Source organism: Heterodontus francisci, unplaced genomic scaffold (genome assembly GCF_036365525.1).
Source record: "Heterodontus francisci isolate sHetFra1 unplaced genomic scaffold, sHetFra1.hap1 HAP1_SCAFFOLD_1585, whole genome shotgun sequence".
NCBI classification, from domain to species: Eukaryota; Metazoa; Chordata; class Chondrichthyes; order Heterodontiformes; family Heterodontidae; genus Heterodontus; species Heterodontus francisci.
The window spans coordinates 24,394-44,151 of NW_027141365.1; the positions used below are offsets into that span (position 1 = coordinate 24,394).

At 45.7% G+C, this 19,758-nt stretch overlaps 1 protein-coding gene across 11 annotated transcripts in view; it reads left to right on the plus strand.

Annotated features, from left to right (window-relative positions):
• Window positions 1-19,758, plus strand: part of LOC137362988 (MICOS complex subunit MIC26-like) — a 48,852-nt gene that overhangs the window by 20,548 nt on the left and 8,546 nt on the right. For 3 of the 11 annotated variants that reach the window (XM_068027097.1, XM_068027094.1, XM_068027100.1), the window contains exons 2-5: window positions 7,370-7,471; window positions 13,990-14,109; window positions 15,565-15,619; window positions 16,998-17,096. In XM_068027097.1, the coding sequence (XP_067883198.1) occupies window positions 7,385-7,471; window positions 13,990-14,109; window positions 15,565-15,619; window positions 16,998-17,096 (361 nt within the window). In that variant the 5' untranslated portion in view covers window positions 7,370-7,384. Of the gene's footprint in view, window positions 1-119; window positions 178-1,630; window positions 1,648-1,956; window positions 1,981-4,004; window positions 4,031-5,471; window positions 5,598-6,392; window positions 6,412-6,589; window positions 6,597-7,369; window positions 7,472-13,989; window positions 14,110-15,564; window positions 15,620-16,997; window positions 17,097-19,758 lie in introns of those variants that run through there. The other 8 variants (XM_068027095.1, XM_068027102.1, XM_068027104.1 and 5 more) reach the window with 8 other exon arrangements.

Genomic DNA, 19,758 nt, shown 5'->3' on the forward strand with positions numbered 1-19,758 from the left:
GAGAGACATTGACACAGTGATACAGTACAGTGAGTGAGAGAGACATTGACCCAGTGATACAGTACGGTGAGTGAGAGAGACATTGACCCAGTGATACAGTACGGTGAGTGAGAGAGACATTGACCCAGTGATACAGTACGGTGAGTGAGAGAGACATTGACACAGTGATACAGTACGGTGAGTGAGAGAGACATTGACACAGTGATACAGTACGGTGAGTGAGAGAGACATTGACACAGTGATACAGTACGGTGAGTGAGAGAGACATTGACACAGTGATACAGTACGGTGAGTGAGAGAGACATTGACACAGTGATACAGTACGGTGAGTGAGAGAGACATTGACACAGTGATACAGTACGGTGAGTGAGAGAGACATTGACACAGTGATACAGTACGGTGAGTGAGAGAGACATTGACACAGTGATACAGTACGGTGAGTGAGAGAGACATTGACACAGTGATACAGTACAGTGAGTGAGAGAGACATTGACACAGTGATACAGTACGGTGAGTGAGAGAGACATTGACACAGTGATACAGTACGGTGAGTGAGAGAGACATTGACACAGTGATACAGTACGGTGAGTGAGAGAGACATTGACACAGTGATACAGTACAGTGAGTGAGAGAGACATTGACACAGTGATACAGTACAGTGAGTGAGAGAGACATTGACACAGTGATACAGTACAGTGAGTGAGAGAGACATTGACACAGTGATGCAGTGCAGTGAGTGAGAGAGACATTGACACAGTGATACAGTGCAGTGAGTGAGAGAGACATTGACACATTGATACAGTGCAGTGAGTGAGAGAGACATTGACACAGTGATACAGTGCAGTGAGTGAGAGAGACATTGACACAGTGATACAGTACAGTGAGTGAGAGAGACATTGACACAGTGATACAGTACAGTGAGTGAGAGAGACATTGACACAGTGATACAGTACAGTGAGTGAGAGACATTGACACAGTGATACAGTACAGTGAGTGAGAGAGACATTGACACAGTGATACAGTACAGTGAGTGAGAGAGACATTGACACAGTGATACAGTACAGTGAGTGAGAGAGACATTGACACAGTGATACAGTGCAGTGAGTGAGAGAGACATTGACACAGTGATACAATACAGTGAGTGAGAGAGACATTGACACAGTGATACAGTACAGTGAGTGAGAGAGACATTGACACACTGATACAGTACAGTGAGTGAGAGAGACATTGACACAGTGATACAGTACAGTGAGTGAGAGAGACATTGACACAGTGATACAGTACAATGAGTGAGAGAGACATTGACACAGTGATACAGTACAGTGAGTGAGAGAGACATTGACACAGTGATACAGTACAGTGAGTGAGAGAGACATTGACACAGTGACACAGTCCAGTGAGTGAGAGAGACATTGACACAGTGATACAGGACAGTGAGTGAGAGAGACATTGACACAGTGATACAGTACAGTGAGTGAGAGAGACATTGACACAGTGATACAGGACAGTGAGTGAGAGAGACATTGACACAGTGATACAGTACAGTGAGTGAGAGAGACATTGACACAGTGATACAGTACAGTGAGTGAGAGAGACATTGACACAGTGATACAGTACAGTGAGTGAGAGAGACAGTGATACAGTACAGTGAGTGAGAGAGACATTGACACAGTGATACAGTACAGTGAGTGAGAGAGACATTGACACAGTGATACAGTACAGTGAGTGAGAGAGACATTGACACAGTGATACAGTACAGTGAGTGAGAGAGACATTGACACAGTGATACAGTACAGTGAGTGAGAGAGACATTGACACAGTGATACAGTGCAGTGAGTGAGAGAGACATTGACACAGTGATACAGTACAGTGAGTGAGAGAGACATTGACACAGTGATACAGTACAGTGAGTGAGAGAGACATTGACACAGTGATACAGTACAGTGAGTGAGAGTTGCATTGACACAGTGATACAGTACAGTGAGTGAGAGAGACATTGACACAGTGATACAGTACAGTGAGTGAGAGAGACATTGACACAGTGATACAGTACAGTGAGTGAGAGAGACATTGACACAGTGATACAGTACAGTGAGTGAGAGAGACATTGACACAGTGATACAGTACAGTGAGTGAGAGAGACATTGACACAGTGATACAGTACAGTGAGTGAGAGAGACATTGACACAGTGATACAGTACAGTGAGTGAGAGAGACATTGACACAGTGATACAGTACAGTGAGTGAGAGAGACATTGACACAGTGATACAGTACAGTGAGTGAGAGAGACATTGACACAGTGATACAGTGCAGTGAGTGAGAGAGACATTGACACAGTGATACAGTACAGTGAGTGAGAGAGACATTGACACAGTGATACAGTGCAGTGAGTGAGAGAGACATTGACACAGTGATACAGTGCAGTGAGTGAGAGAGACATTGACACAGTGATACAGTACAGTGAGTGAGAGAGACATTGACACAGTGATACAGTACGGTGAGTGAGAGAGACATTGACACAGTGATACAGTACGGTGAGTGAGAGAGACATTGACACTGATACAGTACAGTGAGTGAGACATTGACACAGTGATACAGTACAGTGAGTGAGAGAGACATTGACACAGTGATACAGTACAGTGAGTGAGAGAGACATTGACACAGTGATACAGTACAGTGAGTGAGTGAGACATTGACACAGTGATACAGTACAGTGAGTGAGTGAGACATTGACACAGTGATACAGTACAGTGAGTGAGAGAGACATTGACACAGTGATACAGTACAGTGAGTGAGTGAGACATTGACACAGTGATACAGTACAGTGAGTGAGAGAGACATTGACACAGTGATACAGTACAGTGAGTGAGAGAGACATTGACACAGTGATACAGTACGGTGAGTGAGAGAGACATTGACACTGATACAGTACAGTGAGTGAGACATTGACACAGTGATACAGTACAGTGACTGAGAGAGACATTGACACACTGATACAGTACGGTGAGTGAGAGAGACATTGACACAGTGATACAGTACAGTGAGTGAGAGAGACATTGACACAGTGATACAGTACAGTGAGTGAGAGAGACATTGACACAGTGATTCAGTCCGGTGAGTGAGAGAGACATTGACACAGTGATACAGTACGGTGAGTGAGAGAGACATTGACACAGTGATACAGTACGGTGAGTGAGAGAGACATTGACACAGTGATACAGTACGGTAAGTGAGAGAGACATTGACACAGTGATACAGTACGGTGAGTGAGAGAGACATTGACACAGTGATACAGTACGGTGAGTGAGAGAGACATTGACACAGTGATACAGTCCGGTGAGTGAGAGAGACATTGACACACTGATACAGTACGGTGAGTGAGAGAGACATTGACACACTGATACAGTACAGTGAGTGAGAGAGACATTGACACAGTGATACAGTACGGTGAGTGAAAGAGACATTGACACACTGATACAGTACGGTGAGTGAGAGAGACATTGACACTGATACAGTACGGTGAGTGAGAGAGACATTGACAAAGTGATTCAGTACGGTGAGTGAGAGAGACATTGACACAGTGATACAGTACGGTGAGTGAGAGAGACATTGACACAGTGATACAGTACGGTGAGTGAGAGAGACATTGACACAGTGATACAGTACAGTGAGTGAGAGAGACATTGACACAGTGATTCAGTACTGTGAGTGAGAGAGACATTGACACAGTGATACAGTACGGTGAGTGAGAGAGACATTGACACAGTGATACAGTACAGTGAGTGAGACATTGACACAGTGATACAGTACAGTGAGTGAGAGAGACATTGACACAGTGATACAGTACAGTGAGTGAGAGAGACATTGACACAGTGATACAGTGCAGTGAGTGAGAGAGACATTGAAACAGTGATACAGTACAGTGAGTGAGTGAGACATTGACACAGTGATACAGTACAGTGAGTGAGACATTGACACAGTGATACAGTACAGTGAGTGAGAGAGACATTGACACAGTGATATAGTACAGTGAGCGAGAGAGACATTGACACAGTGATACAGTACGGTGAGTGAGAGAGACATTGACACAGTGATACAGTACGGTGAGTGAGAGAGACATTGACACAGTGATACAGTACAGTGAGTGAGAGAGACATTGACACAGTGATACAGTACGGTGAGTGAGAAAGACATTGACACAGTGAAACAGTACAGTGAGTGAGAGAGACATTGACACAGTGATACAGTACAGTGAGTGAGAGAGACATTGACACAGTGATACAGTACAGTGAGTGAGAGAGACATTGACACAGTGATACAGTACGGTGAGTGAGAGAGACATTGACACAGTGATACAGTACAGTGAGTGAGAGAGACATTGACACAGTGATACAGTACAGTGAGTGAGTGAGACATTGACACAGTGACACAGTACAGTGAGTGAGAGAGACATTGACACAGTGATACAGTACGGTGAGTGAGAGAGACATTGACACTGATACAGTACAGTGAGTGAGACATTGACACAGTGATACAGTACAGTGAGTGAGAGAGACATTGACACAGTGATACAGTACAGTGAGTGAGAGAGACATTGACACAGTGATACAGTACGGTGAGTGAGAGAGACATTGACACAGTGATACAGTACAGTGAGTGAGAGAGACATTGACACAGTGATACAGTACAGTGAGTGAGAGAGACATTGACACAGTGATACAGTACAGTGAGTGAGTGAGACATTGACACAGTGATACAGTACGGTGAGTGAGAGAGACATTGACACAGTGATACAGTACAGTGAGTGAGAGAGACATTGACACAGTGATACAGTACAGTGAGTGAGTGAGACATTGACACAGTGATACAGTACAGTGAGTGAGTGAGACATTGACACAGTGATACAGTACAGTGAGTGAGAGAGACATTGACACAGTGATACAGTACAGTGAGTGAGTGAGACATTGACACAGTGATACAGTACAGTGAGTGAGAGAGACATTGACACAGTGATACAGTACAGTGAGTGAGAGAGACATTGACACAGTGATACAGTACGGTGAGTGAGAGAGACATTGACACTGATACAGTACAGTGAGTGAGACATTGACACAGTGATACAGTACAGTGAGTGAGAGAGACATTGACACACTGATACAGTACAGTGAGTGAGAGAGACATTGACACAGTGATACAGTACAGTGAGTGAGAGAGACATTGACACAGTGATACAGTACAGTGAGTGAGACATTGACACAGTGATACAGTACAGTGAGTGAGTGAGACATTGACACAGTGATACAGTACAGTGAGTGAGACATTGACACAGTGATACAGTACAGTGAGTGAGAGAGACATTGACACAGTGATACAGTACGGTGAGTGAGAGAGACATTGACACAGTGATACAGTCCGGTGAGTGAGAGAGACATTGACACAGTGATACAGTACGGTGAGTGAGAGAGACATTGACACAGTGATACAGTACAGTGAGTGAGTGAGACATTGACACAGTGATACAGTACAGTGAGTGAGACATTGACACAGTGATACAGTACAGTGAGTGAGAGAGACATTGACACAGTGATACAGTACTGTGAGTGAGAGAGACATTGACACAGTGATACAGTCCGGTGAGTGAGAGAGACATTGACACAGTGATACAGTACGGTGAGTGAGAGAGACATTGACACAGTGATACAGTACGGTGAGTGAGAGAGACATTGACACAGTGATACAGTACGGTAAGTGAGAGAGACATTGACACAGTGATACAGTACGGTGAGTGAGAGAGACATTGACACAGTGATACAGTACGGTGAGTGAGAGAGACATTGACACAGTGATACAGTACGGTGAGTGAGAGAGACATTGACACAGTGATACAGTACGGTGAGTGAGAGAGACATTGACACAGTGATACAGTACGGTGAGTGAGAGAGACATTGACACAGTGATACAGTACGGTGAGTGAGAGAGACATTGACACAGTGATACAGTCCGGTGAGTGAGAGAGACATTGACACACTGATACAGTACGGTGAGTGAGAGAGACATTGACACAGTGATACAGTTCGGTGAGTGAGAGAGACATTGACACAGTGATACAGTACGGTGAGTGAGAGAGACATTGACACAGTGATACAGTACGGTGAGTGAGAGAGACATTGACACAGTGATACAGTACGGTGAGTGAGAGAGACATTGACACAGTGATACAGTACGGTGAGTGAGAGAGACATTGACACAGTGATACAGTCCGGTGAGTGAGAGAGACATTGACACAGTGATACAGTTCGGTGAGTGAGAGAGACATTGACACAGTGATACAGTACGGTGAGTGAGAGAGACATTGACACAGTGATACAGTACGGTGAGTGAGTGAGACATTGACACAGTGATACAGTACGGTGAGTGAGAGAGACATTGACACAGTGATACAGTACGGTGAGTGAGAGAGACATTGACACAGTGATACAGTACGGTGAGTGAGAGAGACATTGACACAGTGATACAGTCCGGTGAGTGAGAGAGACATTGACACACTGATACAGTACGGTGAGTGAGAGAGACATTGACACACTGATACAGTACAGTGAGTGAGAGAGACATTGACACAGTGATACAGTTCGGTGAGTGAGAGAGACATTGACACAGTGATACAGTACGGTGAGTGAGAGAGACATTGACACAGTGATACAGTACGGTGAGTGAGAGAGACATTGACACAGTGATACAGTACGGTGAGTGAGAGAGACATTGACACAGTGATACAGTACAGTGAGTGAGAGAGACATTGACACAGTGGTACAGTACAGTGAGTGAGAGAGACATTGACACAGTGATACAGTATGGTGAGTGAGAGAGACATTGACACACTGATACAGTACGGTGAGTGAGAGAGACATTGACACAGTGATACAGTACGGTGAGTGAGAGAGACATTGACACAGTGATACAGTACGGTGAGTGAGAGAGACATTGACACAGTGATACAGTACGGTGAGTGAGAGAGACATTGACACACTGATACAGTACGGTGAGTGAGAGAGACATTGACACACTGATACAGTACGGTGAGTGAGAGAGACACTGACACAGTGATACAGTACGGTGAGTGAGAGAGACAGCAATACACTGCTAGAAAAAGACTGGAAGAAGAAAATATTGTGGGAGTGCTTCCCTGCAGGATTGTAGATAATCTATTTTTTTCTTTATTGCTTGTATTTCTTTTGCAAAGGGCAGAAATATCATTTGAGGAAGATTGTCTACTGCAAGTCTGGTCCAGTCATGGCTATTGAAGGGTTCTGAAGAGAGTATGCAATATTCATGTCTGTCAGTATCTTAACCCTGTGCAAATTCTTGCAGGTTGTTGGACTGGCAATGTTCCGCGCCAGCCTTGCCCTGCTTTCAGTGCCAGTGTTTGCACAGAGTGAGAGACAAGAGAAAGAACTTCTCAAGGTTGACCAGGTAATGTGTTTCTGTTGTAGCTAAGTGAAATCGATACGGTCACTGGTGAATTCTTTCAACAGCTTCTTACTAAGTCAGTTGAATATTTTGAGGAAATAATAAGGAGGATTTATGAGGGTAATGCAGTGGATGGGGTCTACATGGATTTTAATAAGGTATTTGACAAGGTCCCGTATGACAGACTGGTTGGAAAAATAAAAGCCCATCGGTTACAGTGGAATGTGGCGAGATGGATCCAAAATTGGCTCAGTGACAGGAAGCATAGGGTAATTGTCGATGGATCTTTTTGCGAATGGTAAGTGGTTTCCAGTGGCGTTTCACAGGGCTCAGTGTTGGGTCCCTTGCTGTTTGTCGTATGTATTAATGACTTAAATGTGGGAGGCATGATTGAGGAAATTGGCCGTGTAGTTGATAGTGAAGAGGATAGCTGTAGATTCCAGAATGATATTAGTGGTTTGGTTGAGTGGGCGAAAAAGTGGCAAATGGAATTCAATCCGAACAAGTGTGAGGTAATGCATTGGGGAGGGCAAATAAAGCAAGGGAATACACAATAAACGGGAGGTTGTTGAGAGGGGTGGAGGAGGTGAGAGACCTTGGAGTACATGTTCACAGGTCCCTGAAGGTGGCAGGACAGGTAGATCGAGTGGTGAAGAAGGCATATGGAATGCTTTCCTTTATTGGCTGAGGTATAGAATACAAAAGCAGGGATGTAATACTGGAACTCTATAAAATGCTGGTTAGGCCACAGCTGGAGTACTGTGTACAGTTCTGGTCACCACATTACAGAAAGGACATAATTGCTCTGGAGAGAGTACAGAGGAGATTTACAAGAATGTTGCTCGGGCTTGAAAGTTGCAGCTATGAGGAAAGACTGGATATGTTAGGGTTGTTTCCCTGACAACAGAGGAGGCTGAGGGGTGACTTAATTGAGGTGTACAAAATTGTAAGGGGTCTAGTTAGAGTAGACAGGAAGGACCTGTTTCCCTTAGCGGAGAGGTCAGTTACCAGGGAGCACAGCTTTAAGGTTGAAGGATTAGAGGAGACGTGAGGAAAAACCTTTTCACCCAGAGGGTGGTGGGTGTCTGAAATTCACTGCCCAGATCGGTGGTGGAGGCAGAAACCCTCAACTCATTTAAAAGATACCTGGACCTGCACCTGAAATGCTGTAACCTGCAAGGCTACAGACCAGGTACTGGAAGATGGGATTAGAATGAATGGCTAGTGTTTTCAGCCAGCGCAGACACAATGGGGTGAATGGCTTCTTTCTGTTGTCATGCTGGGCCCCCACCTGACAAGAATGAGGCATATTAATTTCGCCACATGGACATTAAATTTCAAATTGCTGGGAAGAAGAGAAGACCTGTTACAAGGACTGTCAGACACTTGGCTGGAAGATAATTACATACCAATAGGGACAACAGAGTTTATTTCCCTTATCCTTTTAACCCACAATGGACTTTAAGTACCAGATATTGAAGGCAGGGAAGCGCATTCCAGGCCGTGCAAAGATGATACAATCCACAGAGCCAAGACGTAGTCAGACCAGTTAGTCGCGTGACTAACCTGCTTGGCAACATGGGTTTTTCTGAATTGTACAAACAGTTTGAACTCAGAGTGTCTGTTTGCTGCTGGATTGAAAAGACCTCTCCTGGCTGGCTCCCCACAGCCTCCACTGTCTGCTCCCAGCTCTTTCTCACAGAACTCCAAATCCACTGAAGACACATGAACCCCAAGAGAGAAAAGTCTCCTACAGTGAACAAGGTTTAAGAATACCGGGCCCCAACGAAAAGCAAGATGTACCTACAATCAAGAACTCTACAGTGAGCTCGAAGAACAGTAACAAAAACCCTTTTCAGAGATTGCCTCAAACTTTTCCACTTGATTTTTCTTCCGCGCTTTTCTGTCTCTATCTGCATGTGTGTATCGTGTATGCATGTGTGTATCGTGTATGCATGTGTGTATCGTGTATGCATGTGTGTATCGTGTATGCATGTGTGTATCGTGTATGCATGTGTGTATCGTGTATGCATGTGTGTATCGTGTATGCATGCTAGTGTGGGGTCGTCGTGTATTCATAGACGTTAACCAAATTAGAGTTTAAGTTTAATAAATTTCAACCTTTCTTCTTTAAGCCTAAGAAAACCTGTTTGTGCTGGTTTCTTTGCCTTATAATTGGAAAGCAGTGAACAAGGATTCACCAAGAGGGAGCTGCAAACACAGTGTGTTTAAAATTACACCCTGTTACTGTAAGACCAGGTGAAGGCTGAGAGGGAACCCGAGACACCTTTCTCACCTGGTCTTAATACCGTGCTGTAACTTTTCTATGGTTCTAACATCACAACGTATATTTAGAAAACGCCTTTCATGTAATAAAATGTTGCACGTCCTTATACAGGAGCATTATAAAACAAAGTATGACACCGAGCTGCAAAAGGTGATTAGGTCAGATGACCAAAAGCTTGGTCAAAGAGGTAGGTTTTAAGGGGTGTCTTAGAGGAGGAAGGCAAGGTGGAGAGGTTTAAGGAGAATATTCCAGAACTTGAAACCTGGGCAACTGAAGGCATGACCACCAGTGGTGGAGCGATTAAAATCAAGGATACACAGGAGTCCAGAATTCGAGGAGCACAGGTATCTTGGAGGGTTCTGGGGCTAGAGGAGATTACAGACATAGGGAGGGGCGGGGCCATGGAGGGATTTGAAAACAAGGATGAGAATTTTAAGATCAAGATATTGCTTAACTGGGACCCAATGTAGGAAAGCAAGCACAGGGGTGATAGGTGAATGGGGCTTGGTGCGAATTGAGACATGGGCAGCAGAGTTTTGGGTGACCTCAAGTTTACAGAGAGTAGAATGTGGGAGACAGCCAGGAGTGTGTTGCAATAGTCAAGACAAGAGGTTACAAAGGCACGAATGAGGGTTTTAGCAGCAGATAAGCTGAGAAGGGCAAAGTAGAGTGATGATACAGAGGTGGAAATAGGTGGTCTGAGTAATGCCTCATCCAACAAAGTCTGGAAACTGGATATTTAATTTTTGTGAGTGAAAGCTTACAGGAGAAAGACTAGAATTTGAATATGACCACATCTTCTCCACCAGAAACATCCCAAAGCGCTTTGCATTGCAAGAACGATTATTGCCAATCTCAGAATGTAGCCCCCATTAAGACTGGGAATTCAAATCCCAAATCAAAGCTCTCATTAATATTGGATGCCCTATTTATCTTGGTTTTAGTTGAGTATCCTTGATTTTCATTGCTCTACCATTGGTGGCTGTGCTTTCAGCTATCCATGTCCTAAGTTCGAGAATTCCCTCCTGAAATCTCTGTCTATCCATCTCTCCTTTCAGACACTCCTTAAAATCCTACCTCATTGATAAAGCTTTTGGTCACCTGTCCTAATATCTCCTTATGCGTCTCCGTGTCTGATAATACTCCAGTGAGGCTCCTTGGGATGTTTTATGGCATTAAAGTTGCTATATTAATTGCAGGGTATTGTTGTTCCACATTAAACCAATCTGAATAACACCCATTCAGAGTGTATTCTGGCAACAGCTGGAGTAAAGGGAGCGAATTCCCAGAAAGACCCACCTTGTTGGGCAACCCCCTGTAGGAGGGATAGTCTTTCCCAAATCGGAGGCTGGGAGATAAACTAATCAGTCCCAGACCCTCCTCTAACCCTGAGCACCTATTAAATCTTGCCCCATGCCCTCCTATTCTCACAGCTGTTGTCTGAACACCTGCCCCATCTCCTTGATCATGTCCTTCATGTCCCGCAACCTTTCCTTCTCCCTCTCCCTGCATCACACCACCTGGCCTCATCCATCCTCAGCTGGCACTGCAGAGGTGGCACTGGAGAATGGCCCTAATCCCTCCACTCACCAGCCACCTGTGGCTTCAGGTGAGCCCATGACATGCTGGCCTACAGCGCTGCCTGGTTCCCTCCCCTACCCAGCGCCCTTCTTACCCTATCATCTCCCATCACAGGCACTCCTGCCACCCTTCACTTTTCCTTCTCCCTTCCTTCTCCCTCTCTACTGCCTCCTAGCCGTGGCTGAAATTCTACCCCTCCCAACACACTGCAGCCATCAGTGCAGAATGCCCCCCCCCCACTGTCACTCTTCCATATCGTCACCACCAACTCCCACCCGAATGCACACGAGAGACAGAGGGAACGGTGGAGAAAGATAGAGAGAGAGGGTAGGAAAAGGGTACAAAGAACCAGAAAAGAACAGACAATCAGAAAAGTAAACCAATTGAGAACCTGTATCACAAGGAAAGGTAAGATAGCCATCTTCTCTGCTAGGAAATCCACTAGTAATTTCATAAAAATGAATTGAGATGTCAAGTTATTGTCCTCACAAACCTACCTACCAACTATAATTGTAATTTGTGCAGGTAGGACTACATCGACAAACCAACTGGAATGATAGACAACGTAACTTTACAGTGAATTTAGATTTGCAAAATGAATGGCAGCTCACAGAAAATGCTGTTAACTTAAGTCTTTGTTTTGTCATTAGCATGTCTTTCACTACATCAATGTCCATTGGATTCTTGTCCTGCTGATTTTCAAAGCCCGGCATCGCTAGGAAATCAGAGAGAATAACATGGGGCTCGCTGGGTGCAGAGTTACTCTGAGCCACTGTTTGTTTCATATGACATTCTGGTGGGGTGGACAGAGGGGTGGTGAAGGCGGAGGATACATGTGATGGGATTAGTATTGGATTGACACAGAGCTAGGGAGAGGGCGGGACATTGGGGTTGATTTGGGTTTGTTACAGGGCCATGGAGAGAGAGCGGGGCAGGGGGATTAGTTTGGGATTGATACAGGGCAATGGGGAGAGAGTGGGACAGTGGGATTAGTTTGGGATTGATACAGGGCAATGGGGAGAGAGTGGGGCAGTGGGATTAGTTTGGGATTGATACAGGGCAATGGGGAGAGAGTGGGGCAGTGGGATTAGTTTGGGATTGATACAGGGCAATGGGGAGAGAGTGGGACAGTGGGATTAGTTTGGGATTGATACAGGGCAATGGGGAGAGAGTGGGGCAGTGGGATTAGTTTGGGATTGATACAGGGCAATGGGGAGAGAGTGGGGCAGTGGGATTAGTTTTGGATTGATACAGGGCAATGGGGAGAGAGTGGGGCAGTGGGATTAGTTTGGGATTGATACAGGGCAATGGGGAGAGAGTGGGGCAGTGGGATTAGTTTGGGATTGATACAGGGCTTTGGGGAGAGAGTGGGACAGTGGGATTAGTTTGGGATTGATACAGGGCTATGGGAGAGAGTGAGGCAGTGGGATTAGTTTGGGATTGATACAGGGCTTTGGGGAGAGAGTGGGACAGTGGGATTAGTTTGGGATTGATACAGGGCTATGGGAGAGAGTGGGGCAGTGGGATTAGTTTGGGATTGATACAGGGCTTTGGGGAGAGAGTGGGACAGTGGGATTAGTTTGGGATTGATACAGGGCTATGGGAGAGAGTGAGGCAGTGGGATTAGTTTGGGATTGATACAGGGCTTTGGGGAGAGAGTGGGACAGTGGGATTAGTTTGGGATTGATACAGGGCTTTGGGGAAAGAGTGGGGCAGTGGGATTAGTTTGGGATTGATATAGGGCTATGGGGAGAGAGTGGGACAGTGGGATTAGTTTGGGATTGATATAGGGCTATGGGGAGAGAGTGGGGCAGTGGGATTAGTTTGGGATTGATACAGGGCTTTGGGGAGAGAGTGGGACAGTGGGATTAGTTTGGGATTGATACAGGGCTTTGGGGTGAGAGTGGGGCAGTGGGATTAGTTTGGGATTGATACAGGGCTTTGGGGAGAGAGTGGGGCAGTGGGATTAGTTTGGGATTGATACAGGGCTATGGGAGAAAGTGGGGCAGTGGGATTAATTTGGGATTGATATAGGGCTATGGGAGAGAGTGGGGCAGTGGGATTAGTTTGGGATTGATATCGGGCGATGGGGAGAGAGTGGGGCAGTGGGATTAGTTTGGGATTGATACAGGGCTATGGGGTGAGAGAGGGCAGTGGGATTAGTTTGGGATTGATATAGGGCTATGGGGTGAGAGAGGGCAGTGGGATTAGTTTGGGATTGATATAGGGCTATGGGAGAGAGAGGGCAGTGGGATTAGTTTGGGATTGATACAGGGCTGTGGGGAGAGAGTGGGGCAGTGGGATTAGTTTGGGATTGATACAGGGCTGTGGGGTGAGAGAGGGCAGTGGGATTAGTTTGGGATTGATACAGGGCTGTGGGGAGAGAGTGGGGCAGTGGGATTAGTTTGGGATTGATACAGGGCTGTGGGGTGAGAGAGGGCAGTGGGATTAGTTTGGGATTGATACAGGGCTATGGGAGAGAGAGGGCTGTGGGATTAGTTTGAGATTGATACAGGGTGTAACTTACATATGTGGTATTGTTAAGTAGAATTGGTTGCATTACTGGCTAGTTAGATTGTGATTAGACATCGAATATCACTAACCTTTATTTGATCAGCACAGACAGTAACCTTGCTCCACCCTTGGTTTGCAGTTATCACTTTATACGACCCCAGCTAAAAATTATCGATTTGTGGAGGCAGAACCAAGCCAGCTTGAAGAGAGAATCTCTGAGCTCCGAAAGTTAGCCAGACCATATACCACCGGCCTCCAGGTACTGCAGATTTCTTACACTTACCTTCTGTGAGTGACCTTGAAATTATTTGAAGCCACTGTCTATCTCTGTGCTCATCACTTGCACTTCCTGCCCTATTGGTTCCCTCCATGGATGAGAATGACGATTGCAGCTCCTATTTTACTCCTATGTTGCTATTCAGTTAAACCGAGCTCTCAAGAAGTTAGGTTCACAGAACAGCAGCGCTAGGAGATGGGGGTGACTGAACCAGCATACTTTAAGGAAATTAAAGTTAGTTTGGACATTTCAGTGATTGTCTACTACTATCTGGTTGAGGTGACTCAATTCATTTGAGCTCAGCATGGTTAGTTGCCAGGGTGATCTGCTTCTTGCAATTAGAATTAACAAAAAGGTGAGAGAGAAAAACCCACATGCTCAAGGTCACATTATTAAAAACAGGAGCTTCTAGGGTTGGCTTTGTTCAGTCAGTTCCAAAAAAAGGCAAACAAGTTTTTTTTGCATAAATTAAGCAAGGTGACCCACTGATATGGGGAAATGTAGCGTGTTTATTTTTTTTGTATTATTAAATATATTTTACAGCACTAAAATAGGCTATATGGCTCAACTGGTCCATGCTGGTGTTTACACTCTGCTCTGTACTTCGCCAAACTCCATTAGCATAACCTCCTATGCAAGGATAAATCATACTAATTAAATTGAATCGAAATATAACTGTTGCAGTATATGTTCAATTTCAATGAAATTAAACAGCTTAACGAGTTTCATCTGACCTCGCCTTACCAAGTGTGGGCTCAGTCCACCTGCACAGAGATCAAAAAAAACCCACACAAGGGCTCATCTGAGTTTGTAAAGTCACCTCTGCATCAAGGTAGGGGTAAATTGTTACATCCCCTGTGTTACACCAGAGTATAAATACCTATTGGGCAGCATGGGTTAGCTCCAGACATAAGGGACTTGGAGCCACTGAATCTGAGAAGCTATCCATAGCAGACCCAGATATACTCCTTTAGAAAGAAACACAAACAGAGAACAATCCTCAATGTGTGGCTTATATTTTTTTTAAGAGAGAGAGACAGCACTGAAACAGGCCCTTCGGCCCACCAAGTCCATGCCGACCATCAACCACCCATTTATACTAATCCTACATTAATCCCATATTCCCTACCACATCCCCACCCTCCCTCAATTCTCCTACCACCTACCTATACTACGGGCAATTTACAATGGCCAATTTACCTATCAACCTGCAAGTCTTTGGTTGTGGGAGGAAACCGGAGCACCCGGAGAAAACCCACGCAGACACAGGGAGAACTTGCAAACTCCGCACAGGCAGTACCCGGAACCGAACCCGGGTCACTGGAGCTGTGAGGCTGCGGTGTGGTGTGAGGATGAGGTTAAAGAATGTAATGAGGACTTTGAATTCCACATTGAATACAGATTTTTCTTCCCTTATTTCCAAATGTTTTCTTCTAGGATGCTTATACGACTGTGAAGCCTAAAATAGAAACGACTGTTCAGCTCGGAAAAGGTAAGAATCTCTCGGAGTTCTGTAGGAGTTCACATTCGCACTTTGTGCAGTTTACTTCCCTTCCACTGACCTCTCCCCAACCAGGTTTTCAGTGGCAGCCTTCTCCCCTGAATGTGGTAATTGGTACTGGTAGTCAGTTCAGTGTGTGCCACCACTACCTGACCAGTGGCCTCTTATTCATGTCTGAGTATCGCTGGACTGTTTGACAGTGGGGAGCAGATCACAGCCAACCCTACTCCAATTCTCATGTGTATTTGTGGGCGTGTTCTTTGTTGACGCCAAGCCCTGTTGTGATCTTGTATTCAGTACTAAACTTTTACTTTTGAAGTAATTTGGATCATTTCAAAATTTTCCCTTCAGGCTAGTTCCTTACTGAGCTTCTAATTTTGGTGGTTCTGTTATTTGTGGAACTAGGAATCTGCACTGAGACACTATGTCCTTTGGCTGTCTGTTGTACAGTATCTCAGCTGGACATCACATGGGCTGTCCCTATGCACTCTGAACCCAGTCACACGGGCCCTCCCTCTGTACTCTGAACCCAATCCCAGGGCTCTCCCTGTGCACTCTGAACCCAATTCCAGGGCTCTCCCTGTGCACTCTGAACCCAATTACACAGGCTCTCCCTGTGCACTCTGAACCCAATCCCATGGGCTCTCCCTGTGCACTCTGAACCCAATTACACAGGCTCTCCCTGTGCACTCTGAACCCAATCCCATGGGCTCTCCCTGTGCACTCTGAATCCAATCCCACGGGCTCTCCCTGTGCACTTTGAACCCAATCACACAGGATCTCCCTGTGCACTCTGAACCCAATTACACAGGCTCTCCCTGTGCACTCTGAACCCAAACCCAGGGGTTCTCCCTGTGCACTCTGAACCCAATCCCATGGGCTCTCCCTGTGCACTCTGAATCCAATCCCACGGGCTCTCCCTGTGCACTCTGAACCCAGTCACATGGGCTCTCCCTGTGCACTCTGAACCCAGTCACATGGGCTCTCCCTGTGCACTCTGAACCCAGTCACATGGGCTCTCCCTGTGCACTCTGAACCCAATCCCACGGGCTCTTCCTGTGAATTGGAAACCTAATCTCAAGCTGTATCCCTGCGGACGCCAATATACCCTTCGGTAAGGAGCTCAGTCTTGAGCCCATATTGGAGTAAGGCTAACTAGCTTTCAGCTACCTGGCTCGCATTTACGTATTCCACATGCAGTCACGATAAACTCACCACTGGGAATGTGAGCACATCGTGATGTGGCAAGGGGTGCACCTTTTGTAGTTGTCCAGTAAATGGTTGAGTAACTGAGGATGTTGAGATGAATTGAGATGCTGATGCTCTGAAGGACTCTGATTTTGCTGATGTTTTTGTTTGCCTTTGGTAGATGGCTGTACCTTTCTAAAGAACCCGCCAGCTGGATTCTACCCACGTGCTGGAGTCATTGCACTTGCTGGAGTTGCCGGCCTTCTTCTCGCTGGAAGGGGTAGGAGCTGAAGGAAGCTTTTATTACAGATGCAGTTTTAATGTTTTATATGATGTAGCCCATGTGAAGGTCACACCTTTTACTCACTGGTCGTGAGGTGACCACAGAGGAACTTGAGAATCTGAGGAGATGATAAGGTCATGGGATAGAACTAGGCAAGAGAGGGAGGCTCTTCAGCTCATCCTGGCTCAAACTTCCAGAGCAAAAGGCGACGACACCACCCCCGGCTGACTGACTCTTGAATGAGTTCAAAGTTACAGTCTGAACATACAAGCAATGATGGACAGGAAAAGACCCTCTGGTCTATGATTCCTTGTGTATCACAATACCTGCACTGTCCACCCCATCTGGAATCATGTACCTGAAGAGGCAAAAAACAGCTAAAAAAAAACCCACATCAATTACGGGGAAAGAAATCTGGAAAATGCCTCTCCAACCCTCTTCGGCGATCGAAGCTCGTGCAGAAGCCCACTCAGGGACTGTTCCTTTCCTTTCCTTTCCTCACTGTTACCCTATGTTCCTTGTTCTAGTGCAGTGTTGTCCAATACTTTAGCCACCAGCCACATCTAGCCAATAGATGTGGCTAGTTACATTTCCGATGAGTAAATAAACTATGAGTAGTAAATACTGTTGTTGACCCTGTAATCATGTCATATCTTCATATGACATTTGCAGGTGAACTTTAACCTTTTGGTGTGTCTATTGAAGAGCAGAGTGTGCGAGTGTTGTTTGATCGTTGTGGCTGCTTTACTTCCTTGGTCAGTGAATGGTGGTAGATGTTTGTTCAGTAAATACACCTGTGAAGTACATTTATCTGTACTGTGTGGGAGGTGCTTCCCATTAAAATGTGTGCATGTGGCTAAAATAGTGTCACAATAGCCTCACCTGGGGCAAGTCAGTAATTTTTATTGGACAACCTAGTAGCCTGTTAAACCTTGAACTCGGTGTCAGGTGTGTCCAGGAAGGTTTCCTGACTCAATATGTAGATAGGCCAACTAGAGGGGAGGCTATGTTGGACTTGGTGCTTGGCAACGAACCAGGCCAGGAGGCAGATCTCTCGGTGGGAGAGCATTTCGGTGATAGTGATCACAACTCCCTGACCTTTACTATAGTCATGGAGCGGGACAGGAGCAGACGGGATGGGAAAATATTTAATTGGGGGAGGAGGAATTACAATGCTATTAGGCAGGAACTGGGGAGCATAAACTGGGAACAGATGTTCTCAGGGAAATGCACGACAGAAATGTAGAGGTTGTTTAGGGAGCACTTGCTGCGACTGCTGGATAGGTTTGTCCTGATGAGGCAAGGAAGGGATGGTAGGGTGAAGGAACCTTGGATGACAAGAGATGTGGAACAGCTAATCAAGAGGAAGAAGGAAGCTTACTTAAGGTTGAGGAAGCAAGGATCAGACAGGGCTCTAGAGGGTTACAAGGTAGCCAGGAAGGAACTGAAGAATGGACTTAGGAGAGCTAGAAGGGGACATGAAAAAGTCTTGGCGGGTAGGGTTAAGGAAAATCCCAAGGCGTTCTACACTTATGTGAGGAACAAGAGGATGGCCAGAGTAGGGTAGGGCCGATCAGGGATAGTGGAGGGAACTTGTGGCTGGAGTCGGAGGAGGTAGAGGAGGCCCTTAATTAATACTTTGCTTCAGTATTCACTAGTGAGAGGGACCTGGTCATTTGTGAGGACAGCGTGAAACAGGCTGATATGCTCAAACAGGTTGAGGTTAAGAGGGAGGATGTGCTGGAAATTTTTGAATGATATGAGGACAGATAAGTCCCCGGGGCCAGACGGGATATACCCAAGGATATTACGGGAAGCGAGGGAAGAGATTGCTGCGCCTTTGGTGATGATCTTTGCGTCCTCTCTGTCCACTGGAATAGTACAGGATGATTGGAGGGTGGCAAATGTTGTTCCCTTGTTTAAGAAAGGGAATAGGGCTAACCCTGGGAATTATAGACCAGTCAGTCTTACGTCGGTAGTGGGCAAATTATTGGAGAGGATTCTGAGAGACAGGATTTATGATTATTTGGAAAAGCATGGTTTGATTAGAGACAGTCAGCATGGCTTTGTGAAGGGCAGGTCATGCCTCACAAGCCTTATTGAATTCTTTGAAGATGTGACAAAACACATTGATGAAGGAAGAGCAGTGGATGTGGTGTATATGGATTTTAGCAAGGCGTTTGATAAGGTTCTGCATGGTAGGCTCATTCAGAAAGTAAGGAGGCATGGGATACAGGGGAAGTTGGCTGTCTGGATACAAAATTGGCTGGCCCATAGAAGTCAGAGGGTGGTAGTCGATGGAAAGTATTCAGCATGGAGCTCGGTGACCAGTGGTGTTCCACAAGGATCTGTTCTGGGACCTCTGCTCTTTGTGATTTTTATAAATGACTTGGATGAGGAGGTGGAAGGCTGAGTTAGCAAGTTTGCCGATGACACGAAGGTTGCTGGAGTTGTGGATAGTGTGGAAGGCTGTTGTAGGTTGCAACGGGACATTGACAGGATGCAGAGCTGGGCTGAGAAGTGGAAGATGGAGTTCAACCTGGAAAAGTGTGAAGTGATTAATTTTGGAAGGTCGAATTTGAATGCAGAATACAGGCTTAAAGACAGGATTCTTGGTAGTGTGGAGGAACAGAGGGATCTTGGGATCCATGTCCATAGA